Source organism: Panthera tigris, chromosome E1 (genome assembly GCF_018350195.1).
Source record: "Panthera tigris isolate Pti1 chromosome E1, P.tigris_Pti1_mat1.1, whole genome shotgun sequence".
Taxonomy (NCBI): domain Eukaryota; kingdom Metazoa; phylum Chordata; class Mammalia; order Carnivora; family Felidae; genus Panthera; species Panthera tigris.
Genome location: NC_056673.1, coordinates 1,378,821 through 1,396,945, shown reverse-complemented (window position 1 = coordinate 1,396,945; position 18,125 = coordinate 1,378,821). Strand labels below are relative to the sequence as shown.

The following is an 18,125-nucleotide window of genomic DNA, read 5'->3' as shown; positions in this document are numbered from 1 at the left end:
GATCGCACACAAAAGCTCGGATTCAGCGAGAGCGAGACGGAATTCAGTTTTATTTTGTCCTCTCTGAAACCTCCATTTACCCCACGGCCTCGTCTGTCAGAGAGGAGGAGGAGGGGAAGCTGAGCCCACACCACACGGCTCCGGCCTCCCGCACCTGCTCGCGAGCGGCGGCGGCGGCGGCGGCTTTGTGTCTCCAGTTGTTTGGCTCCGGGGGTCGCGCTTTCGGGGCCGGCGTGGCGAGAAGCCGCGGGCCGACCGCCCCCGGCGCCCGCTGGGTTCACTACTGTACCATTCCATAAAGTGCTTCTGGAGTTGAGCTCTGCCAAGCCGCCAAGTGTCCACGCTTTTGCAACACAAAGGATAAAACGACCCCCGCGGGTGTGTCACCGAGTCCTTCCCGGCCGGTCCCGTTAGCGGCGCTGCTGCTCTAACCGCCGAGGCGCTGGCCCTCGCCCCACGCGAAGCCTCCGGGCCGCTCTTCGGGTAGCGGATTGTAATTTGGATCCTCATCTGGCGTATCGAAAATAGCCTTCCTGAAAGGCAACGGGGGTCGTTTAGTCCCAGAGTCCCGGCAGGTCCCGTCCCGCGGGGCCTCCGCCAACGGACAAACATCTCCGCCCGCCCAGCACACACTTCTCACGCCGTGGAAGTTTTCACGATTATTTCACGTTTACGTTAACTTTTACTTCCCGGACCCTTTTTTTTTTTTTTTTTTTAATTTTTTAAATGTTTTATTTATTTTTGAGACCGAGAGAGACAGAGCATGAGCAGGGAAGAGGCAGACAGAGAGGGAGACACAGAATCCGAAGCGGGCTCCGGGCTCCGAGCCGTCGGCACGGAGCCCGACGCGGGGCTCGAACCCACGAACCTTGAGATCGCGACCTGAGCGGAAGTCGGACGCTCAACCGACTGAGCCACCCAGGCACCCTCTTTTTTTTTTTTAACTACAAACGCAATAAATGCTAACTATAAAGAAAGCAAGAAGTATATATAAATATCCTAAATCTCCAGAATCGTGGCTCATGTTCTCATCACTCTTGCAGAGCTTTCATACGTACGCTTTTAAGAAACTTAGGCCACACTATTTACCTCGTAACCTGATTTTCACTAAGTTTATTATGAATGTCTCCCCACCACCAAGGTACCACCCAGTGTCCAGTGACGGACAGACAGACAGACAAAATCACAGAGGAATGTTATTCAGCCTTAAAAAGAAAGGAAATTCTGACACCTGCTACGATGTGGATGAACCCGGAGGATGTGGTGTTCCGTGAAACAGGCCTGTCACAAGGGACAAATGGTGCACGCACCCACGCATACAAGGAACCCGCGGCCCAGGTCATGATCTCCAGGTCTGTGGGTTCGAGCCCCGCGTCGGGCTCTGTGCCGACAACTCAGAATCTGGATCCTGCTTCGGATTCTGTGTCTCTCTCTACGCCCATCCCTTGCTCACGCTCTGTATCTCTCTTTCTCTCTCTCAAAAATAAATATTCATTAAAAAAATTAAAAAAAAAAAAAAAAAGAACTAACCATTAAAGCAGCATCCACTATTTACATTCATGTTTCTGATTACACTTACCCCACAGTTGACAAAATTAGAAATGTATCTGGAAACTTCTGTTTTATATTGGGGTCAGAAAAAAGCATCTATATTTCAATGTGAGCTTCTTTAGTTCTTAAAAATTAACAAAAAAAAGAGAATAATTCTTACAAATTAACCATAAAAGCAAACACCCAGCAGTAGAAAAATACAGGGGTAAAAAGGCCATTCAGGAAACCCAAATGGCCAATAAACATGAAAAGGTTTGCTTTCCTGATGAAAAGGAAGCATGTTAAAAGCCGAGACACTTTTACTTTCCGAACGTTAACAGGACAGAGTAGGTGTCCACGCAAGGAAGAGGAACCATGGTGGCCCAGGGCGACACGGGGATTTCAGGAACATCCTGGCACAGGGAGTCGAAATTCCAACCGGGGCGTGCACGCACGGAGGGGCCGGTACAGGGTGGCAAAGCCTGAGTTGGGTCAAGAGGACGTTCCCTGTGAGACAGAGGCCACCACGGGGGGCCGAGGCAGAGCAGGATGAACAAGGCGTCCACGTGGGGGGTGAGGGGCACAGCGATGCAAGACTGGTTACGTGTGGGGTTCACTGAATAGTCAATACATTCATGATAATAGGAGTCGGGTTCAGGGCGCCTGGGTGGCTCAGTCGGTTGGTTGGGCGTCTGACTTCGGTTCAGGTCACGATCTCACGATTCGTGGGTTTGAGCCCCGCATCGGGTTCTGTGCTGTCAGTGCAGAGCCCACTTTAGAACTTCTGTCTCCCTCTCTCCCCCTCCCAAAAATACACTTAAAAAGGGAAAAAAAAAAAAAAAAGGACAGCTCCTCACCGTCCATGTGAATAGGGAACCACGGAAAAGACCGGTACGTTCACAGGGCGGAACACCAGGCGGCAGAAGAAGGAACTGACTCCCAATACGTGCAACGATGGAGGTCAATGTCAAACACGTTCGAGTGAGCGAAAGCGGCCTCACACAAAGGGGTAAGTGCACACACACCGTGCTGACACCACTCCTGAAGCCGCGGGGCGCGGAGCTGACCCCTGTGCCCCGTCCCCGCTCACGTGCACACGTGCTCTCTCTCTAATAAGTAAACGTTTAAGAACATCATAAAAACACGGCCACCTTACAGCTGTCCACCTAAGAAAAGGCAAGCCCGCTACTCCCACGTTCGACACGGCTGTGGGGAAACGGAAGCTTTGCCCTGCCGACGGACACGGAGACTTGCATCCGTTCTGGATGGCGACTCAACACCAAACAAATGGGAACGCATCCTTGGAAAACGACCGCGGATGTGAGCCACGCCAAGCGCGGGAGGGAAAAGCAACCACTAATGTCGCCGTCTAGCCACAGGGATGCAAAGGAAACCATGCCGCCTGTGGACCACATGCTATCACGCGGTTGTTAGTTCCGTAGGACGTTCGTGATGGGAAAATGAGGACGACTTCTTACACTGAAAAGGTTACGAAACGGCATTTTTAAAAAGTGCAGACAGTTAAAGACTGAAGAATATGTATCACAACGTCAACCATGACAGCCAGGGTTATGGCTGAGTGGTAGGACTACGTAGGACTTGACTGTTTTGCTTAACTGTTCTACAACCAACGTTTTATACACACACACACACACACACACACACATATGGCTTTTTTTGAGACAGAGAAGGTGCAAGTGAGTGAGGGGCAGAGAGAGGGAGAGAGAAGTTGGGCTCACTCAAAGCAGGGCTTGAACCCACAAACGGTGAGATCATGACCTGAGCCCAAGTCAAATGCTTGACCGACTGAGCCACCCAGGCGCCCCCAACATCTGATTAAAAATTCACATTTTACTCCTCAGGTGGACCCTTTTATTTTATTTTATTTTATTTTATTTTATTTTATTTTATTTTATTTTATTAAAAAAATTTTTTTTAACGTTTATTTATTACTGAGAGACAGAGAGACACAGAGCGTGAGCAGGTGAGGGGTAGAGAGAGGGGGAGACACAGAATCCGAAGCAGCTCCAGGCCCTGAGCTGTCAGCACAGGGCCCGACGCGGGGCTCGAACCCACGGACCGTGAGGTCATGACCTGAGCCGAAGTCGGACGCTTAACCAACTGAGCCCCCCAGGCGCCCCTCAGGTGGCCCCTTTTAAATGCCATATGTCTCAAGGACACAACTTTCTGGAGTAGAAAAAGGTCTTACAAATCAAAGCTCTATTCTCAGGAGAGGAAATTGCAAAACACAGGAGGACTTTTGTTTTTGAGATTTCTTTCAAGTCGTCTCTACACCCCACATAGGGCTCAAACTCACGATCCCGATATCAGGAGTTGCACACTCCCCCAACTGAGCCGGCCGGGCACCCCCAACGGGGGACTGTGTTAATGTCACACAGCTGATCGGCAGAACAGCCTGCACTGGGGTTGCAGTCCGGCTTGCTCCTTCTCTCTCTACTCATCTTACTTTCTGGAAGGCCAGAAATACCACCCCTAGAAACTTCCTTGTGGCCAGTTTTGCCCACTTTGCCACCTCCCCCCCGTAAGCCCAGACAGTAGCTGTCCCGGACACCAGCGGGCCCCCCCTCGGCACAGGAGGTGTGGGTGGCCGTCGGCACGCCACTCTCCGGCCGTCCCGAGCCTGCTGACCTCGCTCCTGCCCACCTCGGGCACCACCTCTGGCCCGATCGACACGCTCTTCAGCCGCAGCCAGGGGCTCAATCTGCAAATACTTACTGTCCTTAGGACCTCCGGGAGCCCCCCAAGAACACAGATCGCGGACCCCGCACCGGTTTCTCTGCAAGCAACACGCAACCCAGTGGCGAATACTCACAAGACAGATGGCGTTTTCAGAATTCTGATTCCACCAGGCTGATTGGGAAATACGTCTTCCAAGAAAAAGTAGATGTGTCCAACCGCGATGCCTAGAATCCCCGAGAAAGGAAGAATGAGGGGAGGACCCCCGACAGACCGCACGCGTTTAGGAAACGTCGATACGATTAATAAGCGCTAAAAAACTAAATACTGCTGGGGGGGGGGGGGGGTCTTGGAGCGCATGACCCTAACACGGTCCCGTACGAGCGAGGGCCGGACCGCAGACGCGAGAAAGGGTGGCTACGGAGGGCACGAAGTAGTGGCGAGACTCACCCAGGAGGTCCACGATGACAGAGTTCCCCAACAACAGCGAGAAGCCCATGAGCACCCACGGCAGGAAGGGGGCCTGGAAGTTGAGAAGGCCGAAGAAGTTCATGCGGACGTACGGGTTCCTTCGGCTCCACACGTACACGAGCATTATGGTGAAGGCCTGGCCCAGGAAAACCAGACTCACGAACAGCCCAAAGAGCTAGCACACGGCGTCAAGGAAAAGGTCAGCGTCAGAAGCGTGACGGGGAAGGCTGAGCGCCAGGACAGAGAGCTGTGCTCTAACGGGTCTGCGTCACGGAGCTCCAACGGTACTTACGCCTCTCGAGGGGGGAGAAAAAAAAAAGCCTGAAAACCATTACCCAGAGCGACCAGGCAAAAATCTGCGCGGGCCCAAACTCCTCCAGGGTAGCTGCTTCCAGTTACTATTCTGTGTCCATGAAGTTCTCCGCTGTTTGGAAAATATATTAGTTCCTTGGTCAATAATTACATGAAATTTCGCTCGCCATCAGCACCTTTATGAGGCGAGTAGAGCCAACTGGGGCCAAAACCACCTTGTCAGACAGGATGGCGTTCTGTTATACCCGTGACAATAGTCTTTTGTTTTTTTTTTAAATAACCATTTATCGCAATGCCTGGGGGGCTCAGTCGGTTGAGCATCTGACTTCAGCCCAGGTCACGATCTCACGGTTCATGAGTTTGAGCTCCACATGGGGCTCTCTGCTGACAGCAGAGAGCCTGCTTCAGATTCTCTGTCCCCTCCTCTCTATGCCCCTCCCCTGCTTGTGCTCTGTCTCAAAAATAAACAAACATTAGGGGCGCCTGGGTGGCTCAGTCGGTTAGGCGTCTGACTTCGGCTCGGGTCATGATCTTCTCGTTTGTGGGTTTAAGCCCCGCATTGGGCTCTGTGCTGACGGCTCAGAGCCTGGAGCCTGCTTCGGACTCTGTGTCTCCCCCTCTCTCTGCCCCTTCCCCGCTCATGCTCTGTCTCTGTCTCTCAAGAATAAATAAACGTTAAAAAACTCAAAAAAATAAATAAATAAAAACAATAAACAAACATTAGGGGCGCCTGGGTGGCTTAGTCGGTTAAGCGTCTGACTTCGACTCAGGTCATGATCTCGTGGCCTGTGAGTTCGAGCCCCACGTCGGGCTCTGTGTTGACAACTTGGAGCCCGGAGCCTGCTTTGCATTCTGTCTTCCTCCCTCTCTCTGCCCCTCCCCGCCTCACACTCTGTCTCTCTCCTTCAAAAATAAATAAACGTTTAAATTTTTTAAATTAGAAATAAACCTTAAAAAATAATAATAATTTATCAGTTTGGGTGCTATCCAAATAAATGTCTTGGCAACTTAGCTTAAATATATACACGTCGACAAGAATACAGCTAACGCACTTAATCGTAACCCACCTGGGTTAAAAGTTCCCCCGACTGGCTCACGGGAGAAAAGCATCCTGTCCAACCTGTAGGCTCAGAGAGCGGTCACAGAAAGCACACTGTAAAACAGATAGTGGGACCCTGAGGCTAAAGTCTGGAGGTCCGCCTTTATCTGTTGGTTCAGCTTATCTAGTGAGTTGTTAGGACAGGCGGAGAGCTTGAGGAAGACAGAGGGTGTCCTTCAATGTTTTCCTGTATTTGCTCTACTTGTTGAAGGATACAGTCATTAAGAATCCACCAAAAAGGAACATAAATACAAAATCTGCCGTTCGGCCTCGGAAAGAGCCTTCTTCTAGCATTCGACAGTAACGGTATCTTAGGGTTCCAAGTTAAGAAAATGTTAAGTGCACAGACGTGAAGAAAGTAAAATTTAGCGTATCCCTTCAGTCCACGTGGGCTCCGTGCTATCTGTACCCAGCCACGGCTTCGCTTCTGTAGGGATGTTCACGAGGGGCAGCGTGTTTCCCTCTCCACCAGGCCTTTCAGGCGGGCCAAGGCCGGCCGCGCATTTTACACACGCTGCTTGCGACTGGGGAGCGAGGCCCGACGCTGCACAAACCCCCTGTTCCAATCAGTCCCGTCCTTCCCGCGCTTGGCTGTGCCACGATGGGCACAAGCCTTGCGTTTTCACCACCTGATGGAAGAAGTGCCCGGCGAGAAGGCCTGTGTGATAATCTACTCTTTCAGGCCAGGCAGATGCAGCATTTCTGTACCTTAATCCAAGAAGAGACGTTATGATGGAAAAATTAATTATCAGCCACTTAGAACGATAGATCCCACCCTAGGGCAGGGACCCCGTCACCCCTACAAGGCCCTCTGTCTCCTACAGGTGAGATGAGCTCTAACTCCCCTCTCGACCCAGAGGGCCCCCACGGAGAAGGGAGGCCCTGCTCAGGGGCCCCAGTTACCATCTGAGCACAGAAGGCCTTGTCCTCTCTTTCAACAACCAGATCGTGGCAGGCCGGGCAGACGCAGGGCACGGTCTTTTCAGCCAGCAGGGCTGGCGACCAACGCCCAGGGACACCTCATGTTAGCCCTTCCTCCCGAACCCACTCCCGAACCTGTAGCAAACCCTGGCAGTTACCAGTGCATCTGGGTGCCTCGCCTACACCACCTCTCCTCCCCCTCGATCTGATCTGTAAGTGACCGATGGGCAGAAGGGGAATCACTTATGGTTAAATACCTCCCCTCGGAACAGGGACCGACAGACACCCTCAAAACATGACTTTCTGACCAGCTACTCTGTGTACCCCTGATCCAGGACCCAGAAGTTACAGCTAAGGTGGTAACAAAAATAACAACATTAATAGCTTTAACTTGTTTTCCCTAAGTAAACCTAAAGTTTTCATGCTAACCCCCACTTAATAAAGGATACAGAAAAATCATGTTAAATAAAAAATTGAATCCAACCGGACCAAAAAATAAGAAATTGGTGATTAGCCTCCATATCTGTTAAGAGAAAAAAATCAAGAGAAAAGATTAAGTAAAATATACCAGGAAACGTTTCCGTATTAAGACAAAAGAGATATCCTAGGATTGCAATGGTTGAAAGGCCACGAATAAGTGATGCCACCATCTGAGCCAAAGAGTGGGGCACACGCGATCTGACACAGGATTTTTGTGCTTCTAGCTGAATTCCTGGAAGGTACCACTTGCCCCTGAAATCTGTAGGGACAACAGGACAGAAAACTTGAGACTGTCATTGTCTTATTTAAAAAAAAAAAAAAAAAAAAAAAAAAAAAAAGCCCATACCATACGGTCAGGCAAATTATGGAAAAAGTTGGACGGAAAGACTACGTTAATCTGCAGAATAGAGAAGAGTGCTTTCATATGTGTTGGGTCTGACCAATAGCCTCGAGAGGCCGGAGAGAGACTCCAGAGATCTAAAATAAATCGCTGAGAAACGTTTCTGTATTAGTGAGAACCGTCCAGAGGAAAGAGTAATTCTAAAGCAAAGACTCCAGTTCCAGTTTGAGTAAACGGCCAACTCCCTACAAGTAAAAACCTAATGCTCTAATAATTGGAGTCTAATCGGCAGAAACAAGGACACTAGCTTTCATGGCGGCCACCCTTTACTTTTCCCTACCCATCCACACCCACAATAAAGACGGCTACTCACAACGGGAGAGCGCTTCACATTTTAAAATGTTTTAACACGGTCTATGATCTCACGTGCGGCGACAGCTGGTACGACCATCCCCGTGTCACACATGGGGACACGGAGACTCGGAGGGCTTTCAGATGGCTTGCCCAGGGGAGCTGGACCAGGGAGACTCTGAAGTCGGACCTGGAACCCCGACCCCAAATGCAGATACATGGTGTCGTCAAGAGTTTAACCCCAGGCAAAACCAAGCCGAGCAAATGAACAGGAAGCATGCCTGGATGGAGCCACAGCTCCCAGCAAAGGCCAGGTGAGCAGTGAAGGATCAGTGAACGACGAAGGCAGGGACGGGAGTCCACGGGCCTGCTTCGCGCATCATTAAATTCTTAAGGATTGGAAACAAAGTTGAAATAATTCCGTTCTGCACGCGAACTGCATCCAGGATCTCAGAGTCCCCAACTCAGCCAGGAGACCAGCATATAAGGAAGCACAAGTACAGAGCGAGAGGTGGAAATATTCACAGAGACCTATACACTAAACACCTGAGGGTTCACTGATATTTTTGTGATTATCATCTGATCCCTGGAAGACGGATCAATTTACTAAGAGAGGTGGGCTTCCGAAATGGACCACAGTGATGACCCCGAGGTGGCGAGTGGACAAAACAGGGCGTCCTGTGAGACCCTCCCTGGGAAGAGACCACCAGTCTACTCTCACACTACAATATTAACTCTGAGCCGGTAATTTCTAAATACAGGAACTGGACACATCAAATCAAAACCATTCAGGGAACTTTACAAATAAAATACAGATTCTTCGGGGCGCCTGGATGGCTCAGTCGGTTAAGTGTCCCCGACTTTGGCTCAGGTCATGATCTCACGGTTCGTGGGTTCGAGCCCCGCGTCGGGCTCTGTGCTGACAGCTCGGAGCCTGGAGCCTGCTTCCGATTCTGTGTCTCCCTCTCTCTCTGCCCCTCCCTCGCTTGCACTCGGTCTCTATCTCTCTCAAAAATAAATAAACATTACAAATAAAAAAATTAAAAATACAGATTCTTCATTCCTGCCCTTGCAGATTCCGATTTTGGTACATGATGAGGTGCCTGAACATCTCTTCCAAGTTCTGTAGGTGATTCTGAAGCCCAGTCGGGGTGCAGAATCACTGCTTTATTGACCCCCCCACAGACAATAAGACTTAAAATCGAATATTCCCGCTGAATTCTTTTCAGATAGCATATGGAAAGATTTGCTACTTAAAAGCACAAAAAGCAAGTTTAAAACACTGAAACGTTAACTGTGGTTGTGATGCACGACTTACTTGAAAGTGTTTAAAGATTAATTCAGGATTGAAGTACAACTGAAAAGGTGTGATCAATTCCAACTGCTGAAAGAGAAAGAAAGAGCTTCTTAAGGCAAATTGATCAAGAAACAAAACATCTACAACAAAAGAGGAGGAGGCCCAGGATTTCCAACTCCCAGGTGCTTTGGCTCCATCCGTTAAGGCTTTCTTAACGAGGGAGGAAGAGGCTGGTAAAAAATTCTGCTGCAGTGGCACAATTCTTTGTATCCCTCACACCTAACGCAAGGACACAACTGGGTTCCATGTTGCAGTAGTCGAGGCTGACATGAAGGCAAAGGTGGCAGGTAGTGACATCTCAGACACAAGGCACGTTAGAACACCTGGCCACCACCTGAAACCGCTGTGCGCAGCACTCAAAGAACCGAGACTGAAGACCCTGCCGCTGTGGGGGCCGGGTGCATACCGACAACCCCTAGGTCCGGGCTCCCGTTATTTCAAGACTTTCCCCTCTCGACAACTTCCACTTTTCTGTCTTCCACGTCTAAGTTTCTTCACCGAGCGGACCCTCTCGCCACCAGCCACCACGGAAGCACCTGCCCATCGCCTGAGCTCTGAGACTCGTTTTCCAGGGTGGGCGGCTCCCGGATCCCCGACCTGCTACAGGTCCGGCCTTCCTGTCTCAGGAACTGACCAGCAGCCCTGATCCTCAACCCCTCGTGGAGCAGCACTCCCTCCTCGGGTCACTGGACAGGCGCCCCCGGGGTCATCCTGAACCCCAGAGTGAGCCCCGTATGCCTTCCGCCCACCCCCGAGACCAGCCCCTCTGGGCTTTCCCGAGGCCTAGACCCCAGTCTCCCGAGGCCCCGCTCGCATCCAGCGCGGACGGCGAGAAGCGGGCGCTGCAGCTGCTCACCACAGCGGCGGTGGTGAGGACGCAGGCGGTGGTGTAGGCGCGGCTGACCGGTGGGATCTGCAGGTACTCCAGCCGGAGGCTCTGGTACGCCATCTTCCCCACCGCCGCCTGCCCCCCCACTTCCCCTTCCGCCAGTCAGCCCCGGCGGCGGGGCGGGGCCGGAGAGGTCTGCCGCCCAATCAGCGCCGCGCGCCCGGCCCGCCACCAATCGCCAGAGCGCTGAGGAAAGCGCGCCGGCCAACCGCGAGTTGCGGCTCCGCGGGGGCCCCGCCCAGCTGCCCCACCCACCAGCCCACCAACGTCGAGGAGAGGCGTGTCAGTCCCGGTTCCTTCCACCAATCCGCGCCGGCCACAGCTGGCTTTCCCGCCCGGCCCCCTCCCGGGTCTGAGCGAGGCGCGGCCCCGCGCGGCCGGCCAATCAGGCGCCCGACGGCGTCCCGCCCGGGCCCTCGTTCGCGGAGGCCGGAATCCGCCCGTTGCCGGGGAGCCCGCGGAGCCGCCTCTCCGCGGCAGCAGGCGGTGGTTCAAAGGCGGTGGCGGGGAGCCGGCGCGTGCTCGGTTTCGCCCCCCTCCCGCTCGCTCGGGTAAGGGCCGCGGGGCTGCGTCTCCTCCGGGGACCAGCGGGCAGGGACGGGGCCGCGCTCGGCACCGCCGCCGGGCGCCCGCCCGCCGGGCCGCGCGCCGCCTGCCCCGAGATCCCGGCATGCCGCGGGGCCCGGCGGGAGGGGGCTGCGCGCCGGAAGTGGTCCCCGCCCGGCGGGGTCGGGGCTGCGCGGCGGTCCCCGAGCGGCGGAGGCGAGGCGGGCGGACCGGAGAGAATCCCAGCCGTGGCGGCGGCTCGGAGCGGGTGCTGGGCCACGGCGCCCTTCCCTGGGGGGACGAAAACACCTCGGGAAGGAAGGCTGCTGGGTTTGGTGGAAGAGAGTGGTCGGGTCCTGGCCGGCAAAGCGAGGAGCGTCACGGCGCGTTGGGGTGGCGGTCGGGAAGCAGTGACGGCTTCCGGAACGGGGAGTGAGCGGCAGGTGTGGTGGCGGATGACGAAGGGCCCGAGCGCAAGGCTGGGGAGGGTGGGCTGTCACGGGGTAGGAGTGGGTACCGCACGGGGAGAACCCCCCCCCCCCCCCCGGAGCGGGTCTGCACACGCCGCGTTGCCCAACTTTACCAGCGATCAGAGAAATCCGCATTAAAATAGTCTCGCCTGGGGGCGCCTGGCTGGCTGGGTCCGGAGAGCGTGCGACTCTTCCTTTCCGGGAGGGGAGTTAGAGCCCCACGCCGGTGCAGAGAGGACTAAAGAATAAATAAATTAGCTTAAAAAAGTTAGTCTGCTCCCCGAGTACCACCCTCACGACCCTTTGGTAAAACCGTGCTGAATGTATTGCTTGCCCTGGTGGGGGGGGGGTGGGGGTGGGAACCCCTCCTCGGAGCTTTGGCAGTCGGTCTCTCAAAGGGATGACTGGCAAATTGGGAAAGTATTGAGAACCGCAGGGTTGGGTTAAGGGGGATCTTTCCGCCTGGGGGCTTGATCGGGATTGGGTCAGGATCCTGCCCTAACCGCCTAGCATTGGTGGAAACAGCAGAGGCGAGGGTTTCAGAGAATCTCATGGTGCAGATTATTGAGGTTTCCCGTTGAAGAGTTGATCCATCTTTTGGGGGGTTCATACTGCACAGTCAAGCCGTTTGAATAGTGAAAATATTCTGGTCTCCCAGGATAGTAGAGTCACGCTAATGTAAACAGTAAAGTGGGGGTGGGGAGAGTGTAGGTAGTTTCAGCCCTCAGCGCCCAGGCTGTGTGTGGGGTACGTACTTTTGGTTTTCACAAAGCCACACTCTAAAACATTTGGGTGCCTGGGGCGTCTGGTAAACGTCGGACTCTTTTTTTTTTTTTTTTTTTTTTAATTTTTTTTCCACGTTTTTTTTTATTTTTATTTTTGGGACAGAGAGAGACAGAGCATGAACGGGGGAGGGGCAGAGAGAGAGGGAGACACAGAATCGGAAACAGGCTCCAGGCTCCGAGCCATCAGCCCAGAGCCTGACGCGGGGCTCGAACTCACCGACCGCGAGATCGTGACCTGGCTGAAGTCGGACGCTTAACTGACTGCGCCACCCAGGCGCCCCATGGACTCTTGATTTCAGTTCAGATCACGATCCCAGGGTTCGTGAGATCGAGCCCCGTGTAGGACTCTGTGCTGAGTGTGGCGCCTGCTTGGGATTCTCTCTCTCCCTCTCTGCTCCCTCCCCCTCCCTCTCAAAAAGTAATAAGAAATAAACAATGTTACACCTACCAGATTGGCAGAAATTAGGATGTTGGATAGTGTCAGGTGTTGGTGAAGACATGAGAAATGTTCTCGGACTGCGAGGGGGGTGTGTCAGTCAGCCTGAACTGCCACCTCTGCCCCTCCCCCGGAGTTCTGGAGAACATTTTGGCGGTATTTAGTGGCATCACGCATGAGTAAGCTGCGTGGCCCGGCAACTACTTGCCTGTGTAAATAGCCTGCAGGTCCCCGGGGAAACATTACAGGAGGGTGTTCCTTACACGGTTAGTTCTGGAAGCAAGGTGCCGAGAGCGGAGTGGGCACGTCCAGTGTGGTTCACGCGTGTGATAGAGTCGGTGGAAAACTTCGTCGGAACGCGGAGTGTGATGACGTGGCGTGGCTGCAGACGTGAAAACGTAGCGTGCGTGTGTATACAAAACCACGTGTCAGGAATATCTGACACCTAGCAGATCAATGACAGGGGGACTGAAAAAGACGTACGTTAAAACACTAGAGCAGGTTCCTATGGGAGCTGAAAGACGGGAGAATCCAGTAAGGAAGGACCAAAAAGTGCCGTGAAATAGGAAATACTCCGTATGCACGTCCGAGGTCCTTAGCCGGGAAGACAGCTGTTGGGGGAGGTCACGGGATGAAGGCCGTTGCAAGCCGTGTCCAAAGAGCTTGAACTTGATCTGAAGGGAGGCGTTGGGGAGCGCGAGGAAATGGAAATCCTGCCAAGCCACAGTCCTCTCTACAGACGTGGGTGCACATGTCCAGGTCACCGTGTGTCGTCTGTGGGTGGGGTTACAAAGGCAGAAAGAAATTCTGCCCACTTTATTTTTATTTTTTTTAATTTTTTAATGTTTTATTTGTTTTTGAGAGAGAGAGAGAGAGCGATTGCGAGCGGGGGAGGGGCAGAGAGGGAGAGGGAGACACAGAATCCGAAGCAGGCTCCAGGCTCCGAGCTGTCAGCACAGAGCCCGATGTTGGGCTCGAACTCACGAACCCTGAGATCATGAGCTGAGCCGAGTTGGACGCTTAACCGACTGAACCACCCAAGCGCCCCAGAAATTCTGCCCACTTTAGGCAGCCCACCAGTTGAACACGATTTAGCCGTCATATAACACGAATTCTCGAGATTAACGATGCCTTCTCTTCCTGTAAAAAAATTGGCCTGCACCATTTTTTATTTTTATTTTTTTTATTTTTATTTATTTATTTATTTATTTATTTTTATTTATTTTTGGGACAGAGAGAGACAGAGCATGAACGGGGGAGGGGCAGAGAGAGAGGGAGACACAGAATCGGAAACAGGCTCCAGGCTCTGAGCCATCAGCCCAGAGCCTGACGCGGGGCTCGAACTCACGGACCGCGAGATCGTGACCTGGCTGAAGTCGGACGCTTAACCGACTGCGCCACCCAGGCGCCCCTGCCTGCACCATTTTTTAAATTTATTTATTTAAAAAAATTTTTTTTAACATTTTAATTTTATTTTTTGAGAGACAGAGACAGACAGAGTGCTAGTTGGGGAGGGGCAGAGAGAGAGGGAGACACAGAATCCCAAGCAGGCTCCAGGCTCTGAGCCGTCGGCACAGAGCCCGACGCGGGGCTGGAAGCCACAGGCCGCGAGATCATGACCTCATCCGAAGTCAGGTGCTTAAGCGACTGAGCCACCCAGGAGCCTGTGGCCTGCACCATTTGCTTCAAATTGTTTCATGAAGTTTCTCCCGCATTCACCTGGTGGTTGAGCTGGCCGTTTGTTTGAACTGACTGCCTTTATCTGAAGGAATGATGAGGCCACTCCCGTTTCTAGAATAAGCGTAGTGTACAGCTCGGAAAAGGGTGCCTTGGTTAAATCCCCGCAGTGCTGGGGGGGGGGGAGGGGGTCTGAGTGCTATTTTCCTAGATGTTTACACTCGAAAGGAATGACCCCCAGACCCTTGAAAAATCAGGTCGTGGTTGTAAAGCTGACAGGAGGCTCGGTCAGCGGCAGCTGGGGCTTTCAGATGGCTGGGTTCGTAGGGTGGCGGGTGCAGGGCGGGGGGAGGTTGAGGACATCGGCAGGGGTGTGGTTGGAGGGCTGGGTGGCAGAGCCTAAGTGCAGTGGGTGGACCAAGCAAGGAAGCGGATCTCAGCACTGAGGGCCTTGAAGGCTGTGGTGTCATTTGATTACGGGAAGAGAGGAGTTGGAGAATGGCGTATGAGGTCATGGTCAGTATGTGGGAGCAGCTGGGGAGGGGTTACCAATAGCGGCGGCCAGGTGAGAAAAGGGACGAAAACCGTCAAAACCCAAGAAACGGAGTCTTAGGTCATCCATCCAAATGTGAATGTCGCCCTGGATGGTAACAGTTCAGGAGACTGAGCCCCAGCCCAGAGCCCTGGCTAATGAGGCGGGGGAGAGGGGGGGGGGCGGGAAGAGCCTCCAGGAGGCCCGGTTTGTATCCTGTCGAGGATGAGCAGGCCGCATCAGGGCGCACAGACTCCTTAGGTTTTGTCGGCTTCTTCCTTTTGCTTGCTCGCTCACCGCTGTCTGTCATACAATCTGCTCCTTTCGTCCGATGATTGCTTGTCCAAATGGATTTTCTCCTGTTGACATTTGCAGATTTCTCACCGTGGAAATTAACACAGCAGAAGTAGCCACGATGTCTGTGGACCCAATGGCCTACGAGGCCCAGTTCTTTGGGTTTACGCCGCAGACGTGCATGCTTCGGACCTACATCGCGTTTCAGGACTACCTGTTCGAGGTGACGCAGGCCGTGGAGCAGGTTATCCTGAGGAAGCTGGACGGCATCCCGGGCTGTGACATCAGCCCCGTCCAGATTCGTAAATGCACGGAGAAATTTCTTGGCTTCATGAAAGGACGATTTGACAGCCTCTTTGGCAAAATGGAACAGCTGTTTTTACAGTTGGTTTTGCGCATCCCCCCAAACGTCTTGCTTCCGGAGGATAAAGCCCAGGAGATGCACCCTTGTGGTGAGAAAGAATTCCAGCTTCTCCAGAGAGAAATTGAAGAGTTGCAGGAGAGATACAAGACTGAAGCACGCGCCCAGCAGGCCCTGCTCGCAGAACTGGAGGAACAGAAGATTGTTCAGGCCAAACTCAGACAGACACTGGCTTTGTTTGACGAGCTTGAGAATGCTGGCAGAGATCAGGGGACCAGTGATTTTAGGGAGAGCCTGGCGTTCCTGGTCCAGAACTCCAGGAAACTACAGAATATTAGGGACAGTGTGGAAAGGGAAGGCAAAAGACTGAAAGCATCTTAACTTCTAGGCAGTAACAGGACCCGTCAGTAGAGTCACAGAGGATTTATGTCAAGGACGAGTCTTACTCTAGCGAACCATACGTTTCTCGGCTTTGCTCTGTTCGCGCTCTCTTGTACTCCGCAGCCCCCTCTTTTTTGGCCTGCTCTCCTGAGGTGTCCCCACGCCCGCCTGGGCTGATCTCTGGAGCATCTGTCCGTCCCTCAGAGACTCTAGTAGGTGGGAAGGGTCCCTGGTTCAGTAACAGCTCACCGCGGGGCGCGACTGAGGAGGCAGAGCCGGCTTGGCCCGTCAGGGATGTTTCTAAACGTTCCGCCTTGGTCACGAGTCCTGTGTAACCTTGATCCTTTTGACTTACTCTTTGGATGCGATCAAGTGAGAAAAGGGTTAAGTGGGTGGCTTCCTTATTACCCAGCCACTGCCCCTGGAGAGAGCCAGCACAGACTGCCTGCCCGTGCCCGCCCCCGTGTCTTACGTGGGGAAGTTAGCCAAGGGACAGAAGCAAGCAGAAAACACACCCGTGCTCTTTAGTAAAGAGGAAAGAAGCTGTTTTTGTTCCTAAAATAAATCCTTTCGTGATCAGGCTTTCAGTGACGGGAAACGGTTTGCTGTCTGGGAGCCCAGCCGTGGAAGACCGTGCGTGGACAAGGAACTGGCAGATCTCTCTGGAATAGAAAGGGAAGCCTGGAACGCAGCCAGTAGGAAGGTTTATATGAAATGACCGCTAGGTATTTATATCATTTTTTCTCACACTTCAGTTAGTTTTGGAATCTGCGCTGTGCCTAATATTTAATTATCTTATTTATTGACACTCCTAAGCATCAAATATTTAGTTCCCGCAGTGGGAAATTTTAGCTGTGTCTTGTGCTTAAATTTAGTGGAGTCTAATACTTTTCTTCTGTAACCCACGTACAATGTCCTGTCCCCAGAGCAAGAGGATAAATAGTGCTGCTTGCCTGCCACGTCTTCCTAAAGAACAGGGTTTGGAGTTTCTCCTTTATATAGAAGAGGAACTCAGGGCATTAATATTTGCAATTAAATATTCATAGATTAAAGATGCCTGTGTTTACCTGGAATATGTGTATTATCAAAGAGTCTTTTCCTGTACATTAAATGCATATATTTTAAAGGCTTTGGTTTTTGATTTTTTGCTGTCTAGAATGTCATGATATATTTCCTTTTTCAGTATGACCTTCTACCCAAATGAAAATTTTCTATTTTTGCATTTGTAGCTTATTATTACTGTTCTTTTCTAAGTAACCTCTATGTCCAACGTGGGGCTTGAACTCCTGACCCCAAGGTCAAGAGTCCTGTGCTCCACTGACTGAGCCAGCCCGGTGCTTCATGCTTGTAGTTTATTTAAAATCTCCTAGTATAGAGGGTTAGATGGTGATTCCCCCCAGAGGCATGTCCGTGTCCTGATTCCTGGGACCTGTGACTGTGCCTTATTTGCAAAAAGGGTCTTTAGCAGGAATAATCAAGGATCTGGCGATGAGGGGAGTGTCCTGAAATATCTGCACGGGGCCCCGAATCCGATGACCAGTGTGTTTATCAGAGAATGGCCCGGGGAGATTTGAGACGAGACGAGGAGGCAGTGTGACCGCAGAGGCAGGCGGGAGTGACGTGACCACAAGCCCGGGATGCCGGCAGCCACCGCCGGCTGGCAGAGGCAGGGACCAGAACCCCCGCTAGAGCCTCCAGAGGGAGTGTGACCCCCTTGTTTTGGATTTCTGGTCTCCAGAACCGGAAGGGAGTGCGTTCCTGTTGTTTCAAGCCACTGGGTCTGTTACACGTTATGGTAGCCACGGGAAGCTAATACACCTAATTAAACCAGCATATTCATGCTCGGAAGGAGGGAGGCTGTTTATTGAGGAGACAGTGCCTGAAAGCTGGTGGTCCCATATATGCAGTAAGAGGGTTTGTCTGAATGCTGTTAAAATATAGACGTGACCTGGACAGAAGGGCGAAGTCCACGGCGTTTAGAACTCAGGAGTTCGTGTTACGTTGAGTGAGTGCTTCGCAATTGGCCGCTCCTCATACCGTTTGCCCCGGTAGCGTCTCAGCAGGTGCAGTCACCCACCTGGCCCCATCATCCTCTAAGAATTCAATTCCTCCCCCAAAGAGTCAGAAGTAAATCAGAGCTTACCCACTCTGCTTCCCGGCCCCTCCCATCCAGCCTCTGTCTCCCCCTGTTCCCTG

At 52.6% G+C, this 18,125-nt stretch overlaps 2 protein-coding genes across 10 annotated transcripts; one reads left to right on the top strand and one right to left on the bottom strand.

The window, feature by feature from the left end:
• On the bottom strand, positions 1 to 10,678 carry DERL2 (derlin 2). 8 transcript variants are annotated; one of them, XM_042966071.1, is made up of 7 exons: positions 10,415 to 10,675; positions 9,520 to 9,585; positions 7,480 to 7,553; positions 6,326 to 6,419; positions 4,678 to 4,873; positions 4,364 to 4,454; positions 1 to 529 (listed from the first exon to the last, which is right to left on the bottom strand). In XM_042966071.1, exons 1-7 carry the CDS (start codon positions 10,505 to 10,507, stop codon positions 97 to 99), a joined length of 1,047 nt encoding a protein of 348 aa, XP_042822005.1. In that variant the 5' UTR covers positions 10,508 to 10,675; the 3' UTR covers positions 1 to 96. The 8 variants fall into 8 exon arrangements, with proteins under 8 accessions (XP_042822005.1, XP_042822007.1, XP_042822006.1 ...); XM_042966075.1 differs by having other exon boundaries at positions 337 to 533; positions 9,520 to 9,582; positions 10,415 to 10,672; XM_042966074.1 differs by having other exon boundaries at positions 337 to 533; positions 10,415 to 10,670.
• A 30-nt stretch (positions 10,679 to 10,708) lies between these two features.
• On the top strand, positions 10,709 to 17,055 carry MIS12 (MIS12 kinetochore complex component). 2 transcript variants are annotated; one of them, XM_042966079.1, is made up of 2 exons: positions 10,709 to 10,998; positions 15,269 to 17,055. In XM_042966079.1, exon 2 carries the CDS (start codon positions 15,309 to 15,311, stop codon positions 15,927 to 15,929), a length of 621 nt encoding a protein of 206 aa, XP_042822013.1. In that variant the 5' UTR covers positions 10,709 to 10,998; positions 15,269 to 15,308; the 3' UTR covers positions 15,930 to 17,055. The 2 variants fall into 2 exon arrangements, with proteins under 2 accessions (XP_042822013.1, XP_042822014.1); XM_042966080.1 differs by lacking the exon at positions 10,709 to 10,998 and adding an exon at positions 11,183 to 11,436.
• The last annotated feature ends 1,070 nt before the right edge of the window (positions 17,056 to 18,125 follow it).

Bases quoted from the DNA above. Each gene is read 5' to 3' on its own strand.
- DERL2 (XM_042966071.1), bottom strand. From the start codon at position 10,507: ATGGCGTACCAGAGCCTCCGGCTGGAGTACCTGCAGATCCCACCGGTC. The intron at 6,420-7,479 runs GTATCCTTTATT...TGGAACCCTAAG, and splicing joins TTATTTAACATGATTTTTCT to ATACCGTTACTGTCGAATGC. The intron at 4,455-4,677 runs GTGAGTCTCGCC...CGGGGATTCTAG, and splicing joins TGTCATCGTGGACCTCCTGG to GCATCGCGGTTGGACACATC.
- MIS12 (XM_042966079.1), top strand. From the start codon at position 15,309: ATGTCTGTGGACCCAATGGCCTACGAGGCCCAGTTCTTTGGGTTTACG.